The 17486-nt window shown below is 44.7% G+C and overlaps 1 protein-coding gene across 1 annotated transcript in view; it reads left to right on the top strand.

Annotated features, from left to right (window-relative positions):
* Window positions 1–1295: 1295 nt before the first annotated feature.
* Znf697 (zinc finger protein 697) overlaps window positions 1296–17486 on the top strand; it is a 17757-nt gene continuing 1566 nt past the window's right edge. The window contains exons 1-2 of the mRNA XM_013024641.1: window positions 1296–1336; window positions 15650–15924. Of these exons, the coding sequence (XP_012880095.1) occupies window positions 1331–1336; window positions 15650–15924 (281 nt within the window). The 5' untranslated portion in view covers window positions 1296–1330. The remainder of the gene's footprint in view (window positions 1337–15649; window positions 15925–17486) is intronic.

The raw sequence follows: 17486 nt of genomic DNA, 5'->3' as shown, positions 1-17486 counted from the left end.
TTTGTCCAGGAGGGGGGGGGAGGGAGGTGGGGGGGGAGGGAGGGGACAGGGACAGGGGTGCAGAAGGAAGGTGAAATGAGGGTATCTGGTTGGCATCCATTGTGTGTGTGTGTGTGTGTGTGTGTTGGAGGTGGGATTGTTACAGAAAGTTCCTATCTCAAGTTCAGCCAAGCCAAGAGAGATTAAGAAGATAGGAGATGGAAGCTTTCTGTAAAAGAAAAACAAGATGGGGTTTGAAAACTATAGGTTTAAGGGGTAAGTGGGTAGAAATGAGAAAAACCCAGCTGATGCAGTGGGGTTTTTGGAGCTAAGAGTCTCAGAAACTTTTCTGCCTGTGCAGCTAGGATGACAGGTGGAGCCACCGGGGTCCAGTGGGGGATTTTCTTTCTAAGATCCTGTCTTCTCTTTTCTTTGCCTCTGAACAGGCTTCTAGGTCGGACAGTGTTTAATGTTAACATGATTTGCAAAGGTAACTCCTGATTTTGGTATTTACAACCTTTACAATTCTGTCCTATTTCTGTCTTCATTGGACCTGAGTTACCGTGTTATCCACCCATCTTGCAGCAAGCAGGTCTCATTCCAAGATGGGACAGATATTCTTCAGCCTCTGTCATTCAGGTTGGGCCACATGCCTGTTAGACATTCCTTTACTGGGCCTTTTGTCTTAAGTCCTAGCCCAAATGATCAACTTCTTTATAGAAATATCTACTTAAGAGCCTACTTAAAACTAGTTTTATCCTCATGGTACTGTATTATTATTACTATTAGAGTGTGCGTGTGTGTGCATGTGCAGTGTGCAGTACTCTGGCTTGAAGGCCATCTTAGCTTCTCCAACCATTCCCCTATAGTCTCTGGGATTCTATGTTTTGTTAATGAAAAACTTGAGTGCATGCCCCTCCTCCCTCTCCCAGGGCCTTCACTATGCCCAAAACATGTGACATATGGTAGACTTATAGACACCGGTAAAAGATGAATTTGGTCATGAGTAAAAAAATGCAGACACATTAATAGTGCCAGAAACATTTTCACATCAACAATGTGCTCCTCTTATAGAAGTGGGGATCAGAAGAGAGGGTAATGATTTTCTCAGTTAATGCATGGGACATGGAAGAGGTAAGCACCCAGGGCAAGCAGGCCAGAGCAGCTCTCATGGGTGCTGAGTTTCCTGGGCTGTCACAGCACCAGTGCTGAATGGGTTTTTTTTGTGTTTGATGATTTTAGGTACTGTGGGCGGAGCCACCGGCATCATTACCCTGTCCCCTCCCCTGTGAAATCTTCTAGGACAAAACTTTTTTGCTGGACATCTGAGAAAAACCACAGGGATTTCCTGATGCAGGTATGGGTGAAAATTAAAAAAGAGAAAGGTTGAGTGAGTTAAGAATGTCATTGTCTTCTCTTAGGTTGATCAGCAGTGAGAGAGTAGTTGTGTGGGTGTGGTTTTGGATTGTCTCGTGGATGGTTGGGGACTGGTAAACTGTGAGCCAGCCACTGCTTCTCTTTGGACAGAAGAGGCAGTCACTTGTCATAAGGTGGGACCTGTTTTTGTTGTTTAACTGGGCTTTTCTGCCTGTGCTGGCTTCAAATTTAGATCTTCAGATCTCAGTCTCATGAGTAGCTAGGATTATAGGTTTGAGACATGGGTGCTGGCTGGAGTGACAGTCTCTTATCAGATAAATCTGTTTGCAAGCCAATTTATGGCTTCTCATTGGCTTGGCATATTTTTGACTACATGTGACCTTTCCCCCTTTCTTTTTAAATTTGTTGTTCTGAGATTTGAACTCAGGGCATGGTACTCTCACTCAGCTTCTTTTGCTCAAAGCTAAGGCTCTACCATTTGAACCACACCTCCACTTTCAAATCTTTGTCTTTTCTAGGTGTACACATGCCAGATTTGTTTGAACCCCAAAGCAGTTTACCCTAGAAATGAGAAAGCATGAAAATAGACTTGAAGAAAAACTTTTACAAAAGTAAATGTCAATTAAATGGAACAAAACTAGCCCGGAACTAGCTTAGGACACATATGGTAGGAATCCTTTGTTTCTATTTCTCTCCTCCTCCTTGAGGTTTTGGGTTTGTTGATTCAATTAGTGGTTTGATGGCTATTTCTGGTTACCACTTTCTACTGGCATGTATCTTTACAAGCATCCTTGAGTGCCTGTGTTTTCCTCTTAGCTTATTATCAGAGACCTTAATGTTAATGCCATCGAGATGTAAAACATTTGTTTATCACCACAAGCATCTCTTCTGTTACAGCTTAATTCTGGACCCTTAAGGGTTTCTAGGTTGTTGTATGCAGATGAGACAAGAAATCAAGAAAGCTATGCCTTCTGAGTTATACTGAAAAAAAAAAAAAGATGAAATCTGGCAGAGAGTAAACTTAAGTCTGACTAGACTTCTCAATGCACAATATACATTTCCTCCTGTATTTCAAAGTGCCGCCTGCCCTCCCTCTCTCCAGCAACTTCTTTAGTCTCATAATTACTTTGAAAAGGTCAAGTGCGGTCTTTCCTCATTCATGATTTAATTTCTGTTATTGCTAGTCCTGTATTTTCTGGAGTGGAAGAAGAGCGGACAACCTAATGGGGCAGTGTAGGAACAATTCCCACTACAAATACAAAGGATCCTGGGCCCTCTCCATTCTTTGCCCAAATGAATCAAGGATTAAAAGCAAGGCCTGGTTAAAGAACCACACTGGATACACAAGGGGGTGCTCACACTTGACCCAGGGTTACAGATTGGAGAATGATCTGTCTAATGTTTGAGGCTAGTTGCCACTGTCTTTGGCAGGATTATTAAGCATGCTTGAAGTCTCCTGCTGTTGACAGGTGATTGGATCCTGTTAAGGGAGCCAGGCTGTTTCCAAGGCTCAGCCTTACCTGATAGCATCTTGCCAGATTCCTGTCTCTAGTTTTGTTTTTCTTTTGAGGCAGAGAGAATACTGATGTGATTTTCTCCATTTCAAGAAATACTTAAGAGTCTGGGTCACCAAGTGGATAAAATACAATTCAGAGCTGAGAGGTGGTGGGGGATGGGAGAAAGGAGGAGAGCCAGTGATGAGAGGTGAATTATTAGCCATGAGAGAATATCTAACAACACTCAGCTGCATAGGATGGGGAATAGCACTACTAAGAGTCCAGAATGAAATAAAATAATTCCGTCTGAACATTTAACCCTGTAAGGCTCCGTTCTTTCCATCTTTCAGGTGAAAAATGTAGGCTCAGTGAGAACTTGAATGGGGCTGGACTATTCCTCAGAGATAGACAGAGCCTGCCTAGTGTGTGTGAAGGAAGGAAAGGGAGGAAAGGAGAAGAGGGAGAGAGGGAAAGTAGGAATGGGGAGAGAGAAAGAAGGGGAGAATGCAAAGGGGGAAGAAGGGAGAGAAGGAGGGGAAAGAGGGAGAGATGGGGAGATGGAAGGGAGAGATGGGAGGAAGGAGCAGGAAGTGAAGGAAGGAAAGAAGGGATAGAAAGAATAAGCTTAAGGAGGAGGAAACAGAATCAGAGAGAAATGGGAAAACATACAACAGAGGGGCCTATCAATTGCACTGGACATGGATGAAAATGAACTAAGGAACTAAAAGGCAGCGATGGGAGGGAAGGAGAGGGAAAGAGGGAACAGCTGACACTAAGCAAAGAAATGTAAATACTACCTGATGTGGAAGAAATAGTTGTATTGTCAAAGCTCATAGAATTCATAAACTTTATAGACCGTGATATTGACAATTTGCCTAGTGAAGGTTAAAATGTGTGTGTAACTTTTAAGTATCACTATTCCACAATATTGTGAAATTTGTGCAATCATCTAATCTCAATAGAAAATTACTAAAAAGAAAGCAAGAGTGAGCTTAAGGTGGCCGGCTAGAGGCTGATTCACCACCAGTGGCATGGCCCCAGAGTGGCTCAGGGTGAGATGCCATGTTTCTTTTTCTTTTTCTTTTCTTTTTTGATCTGTCATGGGGCTTAAACTCTGGGCTTGGGTGCTGTCCCTGTGCTCTTCAGCTCAAGGCGAGCACTCTGCCCCTTGAACCTCAGCGCCACTTCCAGTTTTCTAGTGGTTTATTGGAGATAAGAGTCTCACAGACTTTTCTGCCTGGGCTGGCTTTGAACCATGATCCTCAGATCTCAGCCTCCTGAGTAGCTAGGATTACAGGTGTGAGCCACTGGCGCCCAGTTTATACCATGTTTCTTGAGCAAGGACAGCATGGGGTGTGGGGAATGCAGCCTCTTTTTGTCTGGGGGTGATGTGGAGGTTGAGAGCCCCTTGGCTGCATGGCTGAGGGCTGGCACTGTGCCTTCAGGCTTGCTGTTGTTTGGAGCGGTAACTCCAGAAGCTGCTGGCTGCCGGACGTACGGTTGCCTGTGGCTAGCACGAGAAGCCACTGAGAAAGGAAGAGAAGAGAAATGTCAAGGGAACTGGTAGCTGCTTTGATTTAAAGAGGTGAGAGACATGTCAGAGTAGACTCCAGGGTTTTGAGCCTAATAAGAACAACAAAATAATGCCATACTTAATTCTCCACCAACTGGCTACATTGATGAGTTCTTTGATCCTCCTTTTTCCAATTGGGAAAATGAGGAGTCATTGAAGTGAAATTTCAATAGAAAACAAAATAGCTTCCTTGACATCTGCACATCTATTCTCTTCAGCAAACTTTTGTGTTCTGCCTCTGCCACATAGCCTACTGACACATACCCTTTCACGCAGGAGTGCAAAGCTACTAGACAGGAGCAGAAAGATGACAGGCATTGAACTTATTGTAATGGGTTATGTTGGTCAGGCTAGGTTTTTGTGTAGTATGTATATGTGTGTGTGTACGCATGTGCATGGGTGTGCTGAACTGGGGCTTGAACTCAGGGCCTCATGCTTTGTTCATAGTTGATGCTCTACCACTTGAGATATACAGCACCTCCAGTTCCAGGTTTTGCTGGTTGTTTGGAGATACATTTATCTGCCTGGGCTAGCTTTGAACCTACATCTCCTAAGAGCTCACCTTCTTGGGTAGCTAGGATCATACAGATGTGTGCCACCAGTTTGTATCTTTTTTTGGTGTTGAGTGTAAACTTCATCTCCTTTTCTGACAGAGTTGTACTCCTGAAATCTCCTTCTTGATCTGAGCGTTTCCATACTGTTATTTGCAGGTAAGATGACTTTGCTAACAATCTAAAGATTTGTTAGGGATGTGTTTGTGATTTTGGCCACAGGGTCATTCTTTTTCCTGTGGGCAGATCGTTAGCTATGAAGCATTTTGTGTGCTGAGTAGGTTATGGCTTGGTTAATGAAAGCATCTGAGGGGATCTATAAGGAATGACTTACCGCTGTGAGTGAACCTGCCCTGTAATGCACATGACTCAAATGAAAAGCAGGTGGATGATGGTGGAAGGCCCACCGTGCCACTGAAGATAGCCAAGCATGCTTGGCTGTGAGGTATGGGGGGGCGGTGGTGGTGGTGTATGAAAGGAACAAAGTTGAATATCATTGACTGAGGCTCGTGTCTGCTGTAGCGTGGGTAATTCCCTTCTTCTTTCTGGAGTATTGTTCCCTGACTCATCCCACAAAATACGTGCTGGATGACATCACCAAACTGAACGACATAGTTGTATCTGCTAGATCCCTGGAATTTGAATCTTTATCCGGACTTGAATTTGCAGATGTTTTTGTTCTGTCTGTGTCACTGGTTTTGGGTTTACTGCCAGTATTTACTTCTGGATCCTGTCTGAAATGGACCTTCTCATTAGAAGGACATGGCCACACACCCAGTAATAAGGTTTTGGGAAGTAGGTTTGACTCTGAAGGCTTAGAACCTAGGCTTAGAGAACCCGTACTGATGCTGAAGAAAAAAAATTGTTTTTCTGTTTACAAGTTTGTGCAGTCTGACAGCACATTTCTTTGAGAAATGCCAGAACTAGACATAATAGGGATGGAAGGGACTGAACTCTATGGAGGACGACTTCCTGACTGTGGTATTCAGGTTAGAAATGATCCCTGGGCACTTACAGCCTTGCTCTTGAGCCAGGCGTATCACTTCCTGGATGGAGGCCAGCCATGCCCTCTGGCTAGTTCTGTCTCCCTTTGACTGAGATGGAAAAAGCAAAACCATGAGCTTTAGCTGCTTGTCTTGTGATAGAAGTGGAATAGCATCCTCTGGGTTTCTTCATTCAGAATGCTCAGCTTTGGATAACAGAGTAATTCTCTTGTGGGAGGGTAGATCTCATCTTTGTAAATCACTTTTTGGACATCCTCCATTTTGTCTACATTTCTTATCGTTTTACAGGTCATTCTGGAGATGACCATCCTGTTAAGACTCAGCAGGACTGGTCAGTGAGAGCCCACGTGTCCACTCAGGTCCCTCATTGGTCTCTGCCGTTAGGCACGTCCATGGGCATAAGGTTGATTGGTCATGCCTGATCATGTATGCGTAGGGAAGTGGATCTGATTGGTTGTGACCAATTGTGCTTGAGGTATTACCTCACTACGGGTAGGATTTTGAGTGGGAATCTAGGGTATGATGGAAAGAAGTGCCATTTCAAGCATGGAACCAGGGCATCATGGGTAGAAAAAGTGCCAGGATGAGCCACGGCGTTGACTGCTTGTGTTATGTCCACCATTTCCTGTCCCAATTTACCTAACCATTACCCTTTTTTCCTCCCTTGAACATTTCTTCAGTTTGACTGGGGTTAAAGCGTTTCCCTTGCCATTTTTCCCAGCTTGGACCCCTAGTTTAATGTATTTCCCCTTGGTTTTGAGTGGTGAGTTACTGAGTTAATGGTGCAAGTGAATAAGAAGCAACTGACAGCATCTTCCTTTGAGTTCTTCGAAGATATAAAAGGAGATGGAAGTGGGAAATGGGATTCTGATTCTATTTTGGATATAATAGCTATTCTCATAAAAAGGTTAAAAAAAAACACCAGACAGCATCAAACTTAGAATTCTTTTATTTCCATTTTAAACTGCTTCTTCCCAATTTCTATGAGCTTTATTCAGTGTTAAGCATAGTAACTACTCCTTATTTGGCATGGTGTATAAAAGCAGGCTATTCCTTTTATGGACTTCATTGAGCTTTATGAGGTTCAGCTGGAGTTAATATAATGGATTTCTTCCCCCCCCCACCATTTTGGAAGAAAATAGAATTTATTTTTCATTGTAAACCTTTTTTTTTTTGGTAAACCTTTTTTGTTAGTATGTTTCCTAGAGTGAATGTAAAAGTACGTAATTATAAGATATGTGTACATATCACCATGTAGCTTTAAAAGCGCTCAGTCAATACATGGCCAGTTGTGAGTGCTCTTTGCCTTGGGATTATGTTGATGCAAATTCTAGACATACCATTTCACCTGTGAATATTTCATATGTTAAAGATCTAAGAGCCAGGTGCCATTGGTTCATTGCTATAATCCTACCTACTCAGGAGGCTGAGTGCTGAGGCACAAGTCAAAGCCAGCCCAGGCAGGAAAGTCTGTGAGGCTCTTTTTTCTCTCTCTTTTTTTTTTGGGTCCAGTCGTGGGCCTGAACTCTGGGCCTGGGCACTGTCCCTCAGCTCTTCAGCTCAAGGCTAGTGCTCTACCACTTGAGTCACAGCACCACTTCTGGCTTTTTCGAAGTAGTTAACTGGAAATAAGAGCCTCACAGACAGGCTGGGAAGGTGGCTCAGTGGTAGAGCACTTGCCTTGCATGCTTAAGGCCCTGGGTTCGATTCCTCAGCACCACATAAGCAAAAAGGAAAAAGCCAGAAGTGGCGCTGTAACTCAAGTGATGGAGCATGAAGAGGCTCAGGGACAGACAGTGCCCAAGCCCTGAGTTGAAGCCCCAGGACTGGCAAAAAGAAAAAAAAAATTAAGGCTTCTTTGTAAACTTAATCCTAATAATAATCTCTTAAAAACTAACAGTTCAGATAGTATCAAATATCTAATGAGCATTCACTGTTTCCTAATTGCCTTTTTTTGGAGACAGATTGGGTTAGAACTCACAATCCTCCTGAGTGTTGGGGGTTACAGGTGTGTGCCATCTTACCTATGATTTTTTTTTTTTGTCGGTTGTGGGGCTGACCTCAAGGCCTGGGTGCTGTCCCTCAGCTCTTCAGCTCAAGGCTAGCGCTCTACCACTTGAGACATAGTGCCCCTTCCAGCTTTTTCTACTTATGTGGTGCTGAGGAATTGAACCCAGGGCCTCATGCATTTGAGGAAGGCATTCTACCCTTGAGTCAACTTCCCAGCCCACCTGACTATAATTTGTTTTGTAGTTAATTTGAGCTTCATATAAGGTTTATACTTTGGAATCACCTCATACATCACTTGTTTTTTGATTTATAGATTTTCCTCCCTTCTAATGTTTCCTTTCCCTACACCTTTTCTCTCCTTTTTTCTTTTTGTTGGTCGTGGGGCTTGAACTCTAGGCCTGGGCGCTGTCCCTCAGCACTTCAGCTCAAGGCTGGCGCTCTACTACTTGAGCTACAGCACTATTTCTGGCTTTCTGATGGTTTAATGGAGATAAGAGTCTCATGGTGTTTCTTGTCTGGGCTGGCTTTGAACCATGATCATCAGATCTCAGCCTCCTGAGTAGCTAGGATTACAGGTGTGAGCCCCCGATGCCCGTCTTTCCTTTCTTTTGATCATTTGTCATTGTTGTGTTGTTGAAGAAGAAAATGAATTATTTTTGTTATATTTTCCTATGATATGTTTTGTTCATAATTTGTGAATTTTTAAGAAGAGCAAAAAATATGTAATTTTTGAGGAGGTATTTTAAAAGCATATACAAATAGTTTGTGTTGAAAACAGTCTAGCTGTGGAGTTTAAAACTTGGTTAGGCAGGAAGATTCAGCCATCTGGCAGCATTACATTTTCTTTCTGGCTCTGTCTTTGTTGGAAGATACCTTGGCAGTTCACATGCCAAAGTGTCACTTACCGGCTGGAATGCCAGCCATTCCTGTCAGTCACACCACACAGTTATTTTGGGCAGAGCAGGGGAAGAGTTTCCGTGTTGAATCTGTTGTGGGAAGCTGGGTGACTGTGTGCCATGAATCTTTGGGCCTCCTTTCTCCTCTCTCCTTATTTGCCATGAGCAAAGTTTATTCCAGTGGAAATAAGATCACAGAATCATCTGGGTTGGGAAAGATGTCCTAAAGCCACCGGATCCCTTCTGGCATTCTTCACCCGGATTCCTGCAGCAGCTGTCCCAGAACAGGCTGGCTGTTACCGCCTGTTCACTCTTGCCTCCCACACACCACTGTCACTGTCATCCTGAAAAGAAATAGGGTATGTCTGGGTGTGTCTAGAGATGGATCTTGGATCTTGGCTGTTCTCCAGTGTCTATTCAGCATATCAACACTGAAACTCCATCCAACTATTGGAATATAGTGACTTCCATGGAAAAAATAAAGTGCTTTAAAAAAGTTATTATTGGGGCTGGGAAGGTGGCTCAGTGGTAGAGTGCTTGTCTTGCATGCCTGAGGCACTGGGTTCGATTCCTCAGCACCACATAAGCAAAAAATAAATAAAATAAAATAAAAAAGTTATTATTGTAGAATTGATATACAGAGAGGTTACAGTTACATGGATCAGGTAATGAGTAATGAGTACACTTCTTTTTGAATCGTGTCTCCCCTTTTGGTGCTCTTTCCTAACCCCACCCACAAGATACCCAGCTCACTTTCCACATGGTGTCTAGTGAGTATTACTGTTGTATTTCCATTTCACTTTCCACATAGTATCTAGTGAGTATCACTGTTGTATTTCCAGCTCACTTTTCACATAGTGTCTAGTGAGTATCACTGTTGTATTTCCAGCTCACTTTCCACATGGTGTCTAGTGAATATCACTGTTGTATTTCCAGCTCACTTTCCACATAGTGTTAGTGAGTATCACGGTTGTATATCCAGCTCACTTTCCACATGGTGTCTAGTGAATATCACTGTTGTATTTCTAGCTCACTCTCCACATGGTGTCTAGTGAATATCACTGTTGTATTTCCAGCTCACTTTCTACATAGTGTCTGTGAATATCATGGTTATATTTCCAGTTCTCTTTCCAGGTGGTGTCTAGTGAGTATCACTGTTGTATTTCCAGCTCACTTTCCACATAGTGTCTAGTGAATATCACTGTTGTATTTCCAGCTCACTTTTCACATGGTGTCTAGTCAATATCACAGTTGTATTTGGTCACCCTTCTTCCACTTTTTTTTTTTTTGATCGGTCATGGGTCTTGAACCCTGGGCCTGGGTGCTGCCCCTCAGCTCTTCAGCACTCTACCACTTGAGCCATAGCACTGCTTCTGGTTTTCTGGTGGTTTGTTGGAGATAAGAGTCTCATGAACATTCCTGCCCTGGCTGGCTTTGAACTGTGAAACTCAGGTCTCAGCCTCCTGAGTAGCTACGACTATAGGCACCAGTGCCCCATCAGATTGTGCTACTGATCACAATGACTAAAATGAGTCTCAGACCACTGCTGATCTATGGAATTGTAGATTGATTTCTCTGTTCTTTGTTCTTCTCCTCTCTCCTCCTTCCTCCTTCCTCCCCTCCCTCTCCCTCTCCCTCCTCTCCTCCCCTCCCTCTCCCTTTCCTTTTCCCTTTCTGAACCCAGTGTCAGGTGCTCACTAGACAAGCACCTTCCTCCTCCCCACCCCCCCAAAAAAACACCTTTGTCTTCTCTAGGTCCAGGTAAGAAAGCAATAACCACCAGGCAGAAACCATATTATTTTAGCTTTTCTCGTCTGGAGAGTGGTTAGCATTTAGCTGTGGCGGTCTTTGACATTCCTGTCTGAACCAGCTCTCTCCTCACATGGCAGCATGCCACCAGAAAGGCTGGGAATTGGGGTTATGTAGTCTGTGACTGGAGGGGTGAGGGAGGGAAATAGAGAAAGACATAAAGACAGAGACAGAGACCGAGAGAAAGACAGAGAAACAGAAAGACAGAAACAGGAGACAGAGTGCATGAGTTAGAGAGATAGACAGAGAAAGAGAGACAGAGGAGAGACAGAGAGAGAGAAAGATCATGAGCAAGAGAGTGAGAGAGCTTGAATGTATGTACACACTCATTCTGCTCCTTTTTGTGCTGCTCCTGGGTTTGAACTCATGGAGGCTGATCAGGCTTCACTCTTCTAGAATAAGAAAACAACAACAGGAACAAAAGTCTAAAAAGCAGGTGCATCAAGGAGGTGGTGGTGGTACAATGCCAAGCACAGGGAACAAAAATAAAAAGCAAAGCTCTAAAAGGAACAGGTGGAACTTTCTCATCAGGAATAGGTGGAGGCATCCCCTGAAAATACTAGAGGTTCTTTTGCTGAGTTTGTGTGTGTGTGTGTGTGTGTGTGTGAGAGAGAGAGAGAGAGAGAGAGAGAGAGAAGCAGGGGTCCTTTCTGTCTAGACACTCCCTGGGGCTGCCTGAGCTTTGGTGGACTGTTAATGCCATAGGACGACAAATGATTAACCCCTGGAGTCCTCCATTAGACCCCAGTTCTGGTCATGAGTTCGGCCTTTTGAACCACAGGCTGAGATAGTTTTTCCAGCCCTGCCTGGCCTCTAGCGTGGAAAAGTGTTACCTCTGGAGAGCACACAGGGCAGGGGCGTGGGAAGCGGCTGTGTCTCCTACCAGAGGTAAGGCTGGGGAAGGGGGCTGTGGTCTGGAGGTGGCGGAGAGGGAGCTTTGGCTTCCCTCCCCCCAAGGGACAGCTCAGCGCTGGGCTCCCTCCCACTGGCTGCTCTCAGGTTGGCCTCCACCCCTGCTGGCCACCTCTGTGCCAGGTCCAGCCTCCTGGGATCCTTTCCATGTGGGTGGTCTGCCTCTTTCCAGACCCCCCACCAGAGGGGGCAAGGGCCCTGGTAGGGGGGGGCAGGGAGAGGGAAAAGAACACCACCAGGGAGCTGCGAGGCAGTTTGATTCCAGATGTGGCCTCAGGAGACAGCCACCTGCTAGTTTTTCCATGTGTAATATGTGTGGAGGGAGATTTGGCCCATCTGATCGGAGCAGTGTGCGTGGCTTGGATGTATCTAAATGGGACACTGTTCCATTGGGGACTGACCATTTTGGTCTCCCCTAAGCAACTGGTGGAGGTGTGGGGTCCAGAGTGCCCCTCCAAGGACTAGAGGTTTGCCAGGAGGGTATCTCTCTGTCTTTTTTTTCCCATGTTGGGTCTTGAACTCAGGACCTGGATGCTGTCCATTAGCTTTTTCACTCACAGCTGGTGCTTGCTCTACCACTTGAGCCATACCTTCACTTTCGGCTTTTTGCTGTTTAATAAGAATCTCATGGACTTTCCTGCTCAGGCTGGCTTTGAACCTCAGATCCCAGCCCTTTGAGAAGCTAGGATTACTGGCATGAGCCACCAGCATCTAACTTTATTGTGCATTTTTTTTAAATCAAAAAGTTGGCTGAAGTTTCATAATTGAGTAGCTTTAACGTTTCTTATGTCTCTAAGGTGCTTTTTGTTTTTTTAATGAACATGAATATGCTTCTAGATCCTGCAAGGAAGTGGCAGCATTCTTCTTTTTTAATGGATTCAGAAGAAGGTCCTGTAACTTGTATAAGGTCAAGTAGCTAACAAAGAGGAAAGACCTTACTTACATCCTGTCAATCTAGCCATAAAGCCATCACAACGGCCCTACTACCTATTCATTATCTAGCCCCTGGCTGTTTTCTGCTTGAGAAAGCATATTGCTAGTTTTTATTTTGAGAATGAGTGGGAATGGAGTTGGAACACAATGTGTTCCCAAAATAAGTTTTCTAGATTGAAGCAATTGAAACTCCTGCTCTTGTTTTCTAAAATTAAAAGTTTTTTTCTATAACAGAGTAAAAAAAAAACACCCATGTTAACAACAAAGCTAGCCTTTTGCCTGGTTAAATACAAGTTTATTGCTAAGTGGTTCACACCTGTAATCCTAGCTATTTAGGAAGTGAGAGCTGAGGACTGTAGTTCAAAGCCAGGCTGGGCAGACAAATCTGAGAGACTCTCATCTCCAGTTAACTAGCAGAAAGCTGGAAGTGGAGTTGTAACTCAAGAGCCAGCCTTGAGAGATTAAGGAACTTTCAGACCTTAATTCAGTATTGGTGCATATGCATGCACACACATACACACAAATATGTTTATTGTGAAAAATAGACAAGGGAAGAGACTCCCCTCATTAGAAGCTGCTTGGAAACGTGGGCTGGATCTGAACTCTCAATGTGAATGCTGCTTTGAACTCATCAGGCTTTTAAGTTGGAAATATTCTCCTTCATTGAGTTTTGGTTAAGATTAAATGAGTTAAAGGTTGTAAATCAGCGGGGCACTGCTGGTTCATATCTTCAGTCCAGTCTACTCAGGGCTAAGTTGAGACATGGAAGATCAGAGGTTCAAGGCCATCCCAGGCAGAGAAGTCTGCAGGACTCCTCCACCAGTTAGCCAATAAAATCCTAGACTGGAAGTTTGGCTCAAAAGGAGAGTGCTAGCCACAAGCAAAAAAGTTGAGCAAGTATGAAGCCCCAAGTTCATTCAAGCCTCAGGACCAACACAACACACCTATATATTCTCTCTCTCTCTCTCTCGCTGTCTCTTACTGCTCCTTGCTTTTCAAGTTGGACCAAGACCTGCAGTCCACCTCTGTACCATGCTAGGCACCAACCACTTTAGTTCTAGGAGTTTCTGATGGTATGCTTATTTGATTCCATTATAGGTGAGAAGCTGGGGTTTTTTAATCTTTTTTTTTTTCATTTGTGGGACTTGAACTCTGGGCCTGGGTGCTATCTTTCACCTCTTTAGTTTAAGGCTAGCACTCTACCACTTGAGCCAAAGCGCTACTTCTGGTCTTCTGGCGTTTAATTGGAGATAGAGTCTCATGGACTTTTCCTGCCTGGGTTGGCTTTGAAACCTTGATCCTCAGATCTCAGCCTCATTAGTAGTTAGGATTACAGGCGTGAGCCACTGGCATCCCACTGATTTTTTTTTTAAGGTGGTATTGGGATCTGAATTGAGAACTTAGTGCTTCTTAGGAAGGTGTTCTACCACTTGAGCCACACCCTCAGCTGGGATATGATGTTCTTGCTGGAGTCACATTAGCATAAACCAATGGTTGGTTCTACTGTTTACCTCTCTGCTGTCCTCCATCACTGATGAACCTACTACAGCCTGCCCGCCCCCACCTTCAGGGACATTACATGTACAGACTCAGGAAATTTGCTGGGGCCTCTGGGAGGCAAAGCGATGTCAGGCAGAAGTGACAAGGGACAATAACTTGTTAAAGGACGTACTTCTGGAAAGGTTTATGGCTTTAATGAGAGTTTTCTCCTATCATGTTATTTTTTGTAATAATTATTAATTTCTTCATTACCTTGAAGGTACAAAAAGGATTTCCATTCAACGTGCCATTTAGAAATCACCTGTTGGCCTTTTCTGTATAAAAGTTACCCATTGTCTCTGGTGTGTGTGGTCCTCCTAGAATTTCTCTATAATTTGGATATTGCAAACATTATAATTAGAGCTCTAGAGATAGCTTCAAGATAGTAGGCCCTCTCTATCCCTTTCTCTAGCCTACCCCCCACCTCTGTCAGACCTGTTGGGGCTTACATCGTCTTGGGTTACCTGTCCCAGGTACTCAGCAGATATGGATGCAAAAGCGATGCTGAGTTGGGTGCTAGTGGCTTATACCTCTCATCCCAGCTACTCAGGAGGCTGAGATCTGAGGATTGAAGTTCAAAGCCAGCCTGGGCAGGAAATTCTGTGAGACTCTTATCTTCTAATTTACCACCAACAAGCTAGAAGTAGAGCAGTGGCTTAAGTGATAGAGTGAAAAAGCTAAGTAAGAACACAAGGCCCTCAGTTCAGGCCCCAGCACTAGTGTGCACACATGCATGCACACACACACACACATACACTCAAGGAGGCTGATGGTGTTACTGTTGACCTTAGATAAGAAGTTTACATATTGGTATGCCTGGTTCCTCCTGTGTGTTGAATGTATTTGTCTTCTAGCTCTGTAAAGGCACCTTTAATTACCAAAAAAAAATGCAAATTGTAATGAAGATTGTGGAGGGCAATCTTAATAAGAACAGTAAAGAAAGAATAGAACTTGAGACAGCAGCATCAGTCTCTTAAGTCTCTTAAGCTGTTTCTTAAGTTATGGGAGTGTGTGTGTGTGTGTGTGTGTGTGTGTATTCGAGTTAACTAAGGACATTGTGCTAGCTAGGCTTGCTTGCTTGTATCACCTGAACCATACCTCTGCTTCCACCATTTTGCTGGCCAGTTGGAGATAAGAATCTTCATGGAGTTTTCTGCGTGGGTCAGCTTTGAACCAAGGATTTCAGCCTCCTGAGTAGCTAGGATTACCAGCATGAGTCACTGGTGTCTGGTGTTCATTTCTTTTCCAGCCTCCTTGTTTTCTCAGCTGTAAAACTGGGGGTACCTACATCAGTGTTAAGCTGTAAGCACACCCAGTGGACAACCATTTCATAGATAGGAGCAGATGCAGCTTGGGTGCGGTGATGTCAAGTGACCTTACAGTTAGGTCATAGCTGCGCCTTCACACACCCTCCTCTGCACCCAGCTGAAACTGACTTTAAATGGTACATGTGGTTAGGAGTAGACTTGCCATGTGGAGCTTGGATCTCTAGATACTTCATTGGATGTGGAAATCGGACATGAGGAGGCTGTGCATCCAGGCTGATGTAGCCTTTCTGTGTTTTATCTAGAGCAGGCGCCCCTGGTCGCCTCCCCTGGCCTTTTCTTTTTGGATGGAACATGAAGATAATCAGGGTGTGTGTGAGCATCAGGACTCAGAAATTCACAGAATGGGCTCTGATTTTGAGAATTCTGAGGACAGGGAAGGAGACCCAGAAGAAATAAGCATGGACTCTAATGCACAGGATTCCAAGGAGAGAGACCACCTAGAGCCAGAGATGGCCTCAAACCCACTGCAGGAAGCTCCGGAGGAAGAACTAGTGCCTGACGACTGGACAGGTAAGAGGCTGGAATTTCTGCGGAATCTGCCCTGCCCTCTTACATCTAGCCCCTCTAGAATTATAACCAGGGGCAGCATCTTTTCAGGGGTAGTTCTCTAGAGGAGATCATTAAGTAGGGCTCTGTACCAACTTACCCTTCCTGAGCCTTTCCAGTGTTGGTCCTCATCAAGGCTGTGTTGGTATGCATTTGCCCAGCAGGCTACCCCAAAGAGAATTGCTGTAAATGAACTGCTTGTAACAGCAGCACAGCAGAATTATAGAGGAAACATTAGTACCTGCCTTACAGGGGGTAGGGAGAGTTAAATGGGGTGCTGTGTTTGAAGAATTAGTGCAGTAATGTGTAAAGTATCGAGACGTGAAGTCATTTTCTCCTATCAGTGGTAAGTGACCTGTGTGGGTCACTGTGTGGATTCTCAAGTTGCCCCCACGTCCGCTGATTATCTCCCTGGTTATTTCTAACCTGAAAAATTAAATGCTGGGCCTCTGTCCACTTCCTTGTTTCCATCTTTGGGCATTCACTGCTTTATCCTGGCTCAGTGCATGCCCTAGGGACAGAAATGAGCTGAAATACTTCATGGCCACAACTGTGAGGTTACATTCCTTTTTCCCACGACCAAGTACCAGGCACCCTGCCCTTCTTCCCCAAAGTACGCACAAACATGCAGCCTTGCGTATGGCTGTGACTTCTGTGAGGGTCCTGGGCTTGGGAGAATAAACCAGCAGGAATCCACAGATTGTGTCCTGGACAGGAGCCTGGACTCAGCCCTAGGCACTGAGCCTTCTTTCCGTCCCCTTCTCCATCAGTCAAATCTTTATCTTGTTTGGGTTTAAATTATTGTATCATTGTAAGCCTTTTCAGATGAACCAAATATATTTATTATTGTGCTGGTACTGGGGCTTGAACTCAGGGCCTTGGGCTCTGGCTTGGATATTGAGCTCAAGGCTGAGGCTCTACTGTAGGAGCCAAGGCCTTGCCTGTTTTTGTTTTGTTGTTGGTTAATTGGAGAGAAGACTTTCCTGCCTGGACTGGCTTATGTCTACAATCCTCAGATCTCAGCCTCCTGAGTAGCTAGGATGACAAGTGAGAGCCACCAGCGCCTGTCCCAATGTATTTTAAAAAGTGTGTGCAAGACCTGGTTAAGCGATGTGCTCCTTGTTGATGCTGTTTTGAGGTTAGAATGATCTTGACTTTGGAGGCCCACAGCCGTAAAAGGCATTAGCACAGTACCTGTATGAGGCTAGAACCGTGTAATCTGAGGGTGTGAGTGGGATTAGCTGCGATGGAAGAGATGACAAGGCTCGAGGTGCATGGTACTCACAATCTGACTTGTGGAATTGACACCCCTTGGTGCAACTAAAGACGGTGATGGCGGAGGTGATGAGGATAGGAGGGCATCAGCAGCTAGGGCGAGATGGAGATCAGATATAGAATTGGCCTTCTCTGACTAGTGCGTGGGGCCGGAGAAAAACTGGTAGGCCTGAGCCGGGCATCTGCTTCCAGGCCTTTCCTAGATTCTTAGACTGGCGGGAGGAGGGCTGGGACGGGGGAAGGGGACGGGGAGGGGGG

This window comes from Dipodomys ordii, unplaced genomic scaffold, assembly GCF_000151885.1.
Source record: "Dipodomys ordii isolate 6190 unplaced genomic scaffold, Dord_2.0 Scaffold78, whole genome shotgun sequence".
Classification (NCBI taxonomy): domain Eukaryota; kingdom Metazoa; phylum Chordata; class Mammalia; order Rodentia; family Heteromyidae; genus Dipodomys; species Dipodomys ordii.
The sequence above is the reverse complement of the archived record's forward strand: the minus strand, read 5'-3'. Positions and strand labels throughout refer to the sequence as shown.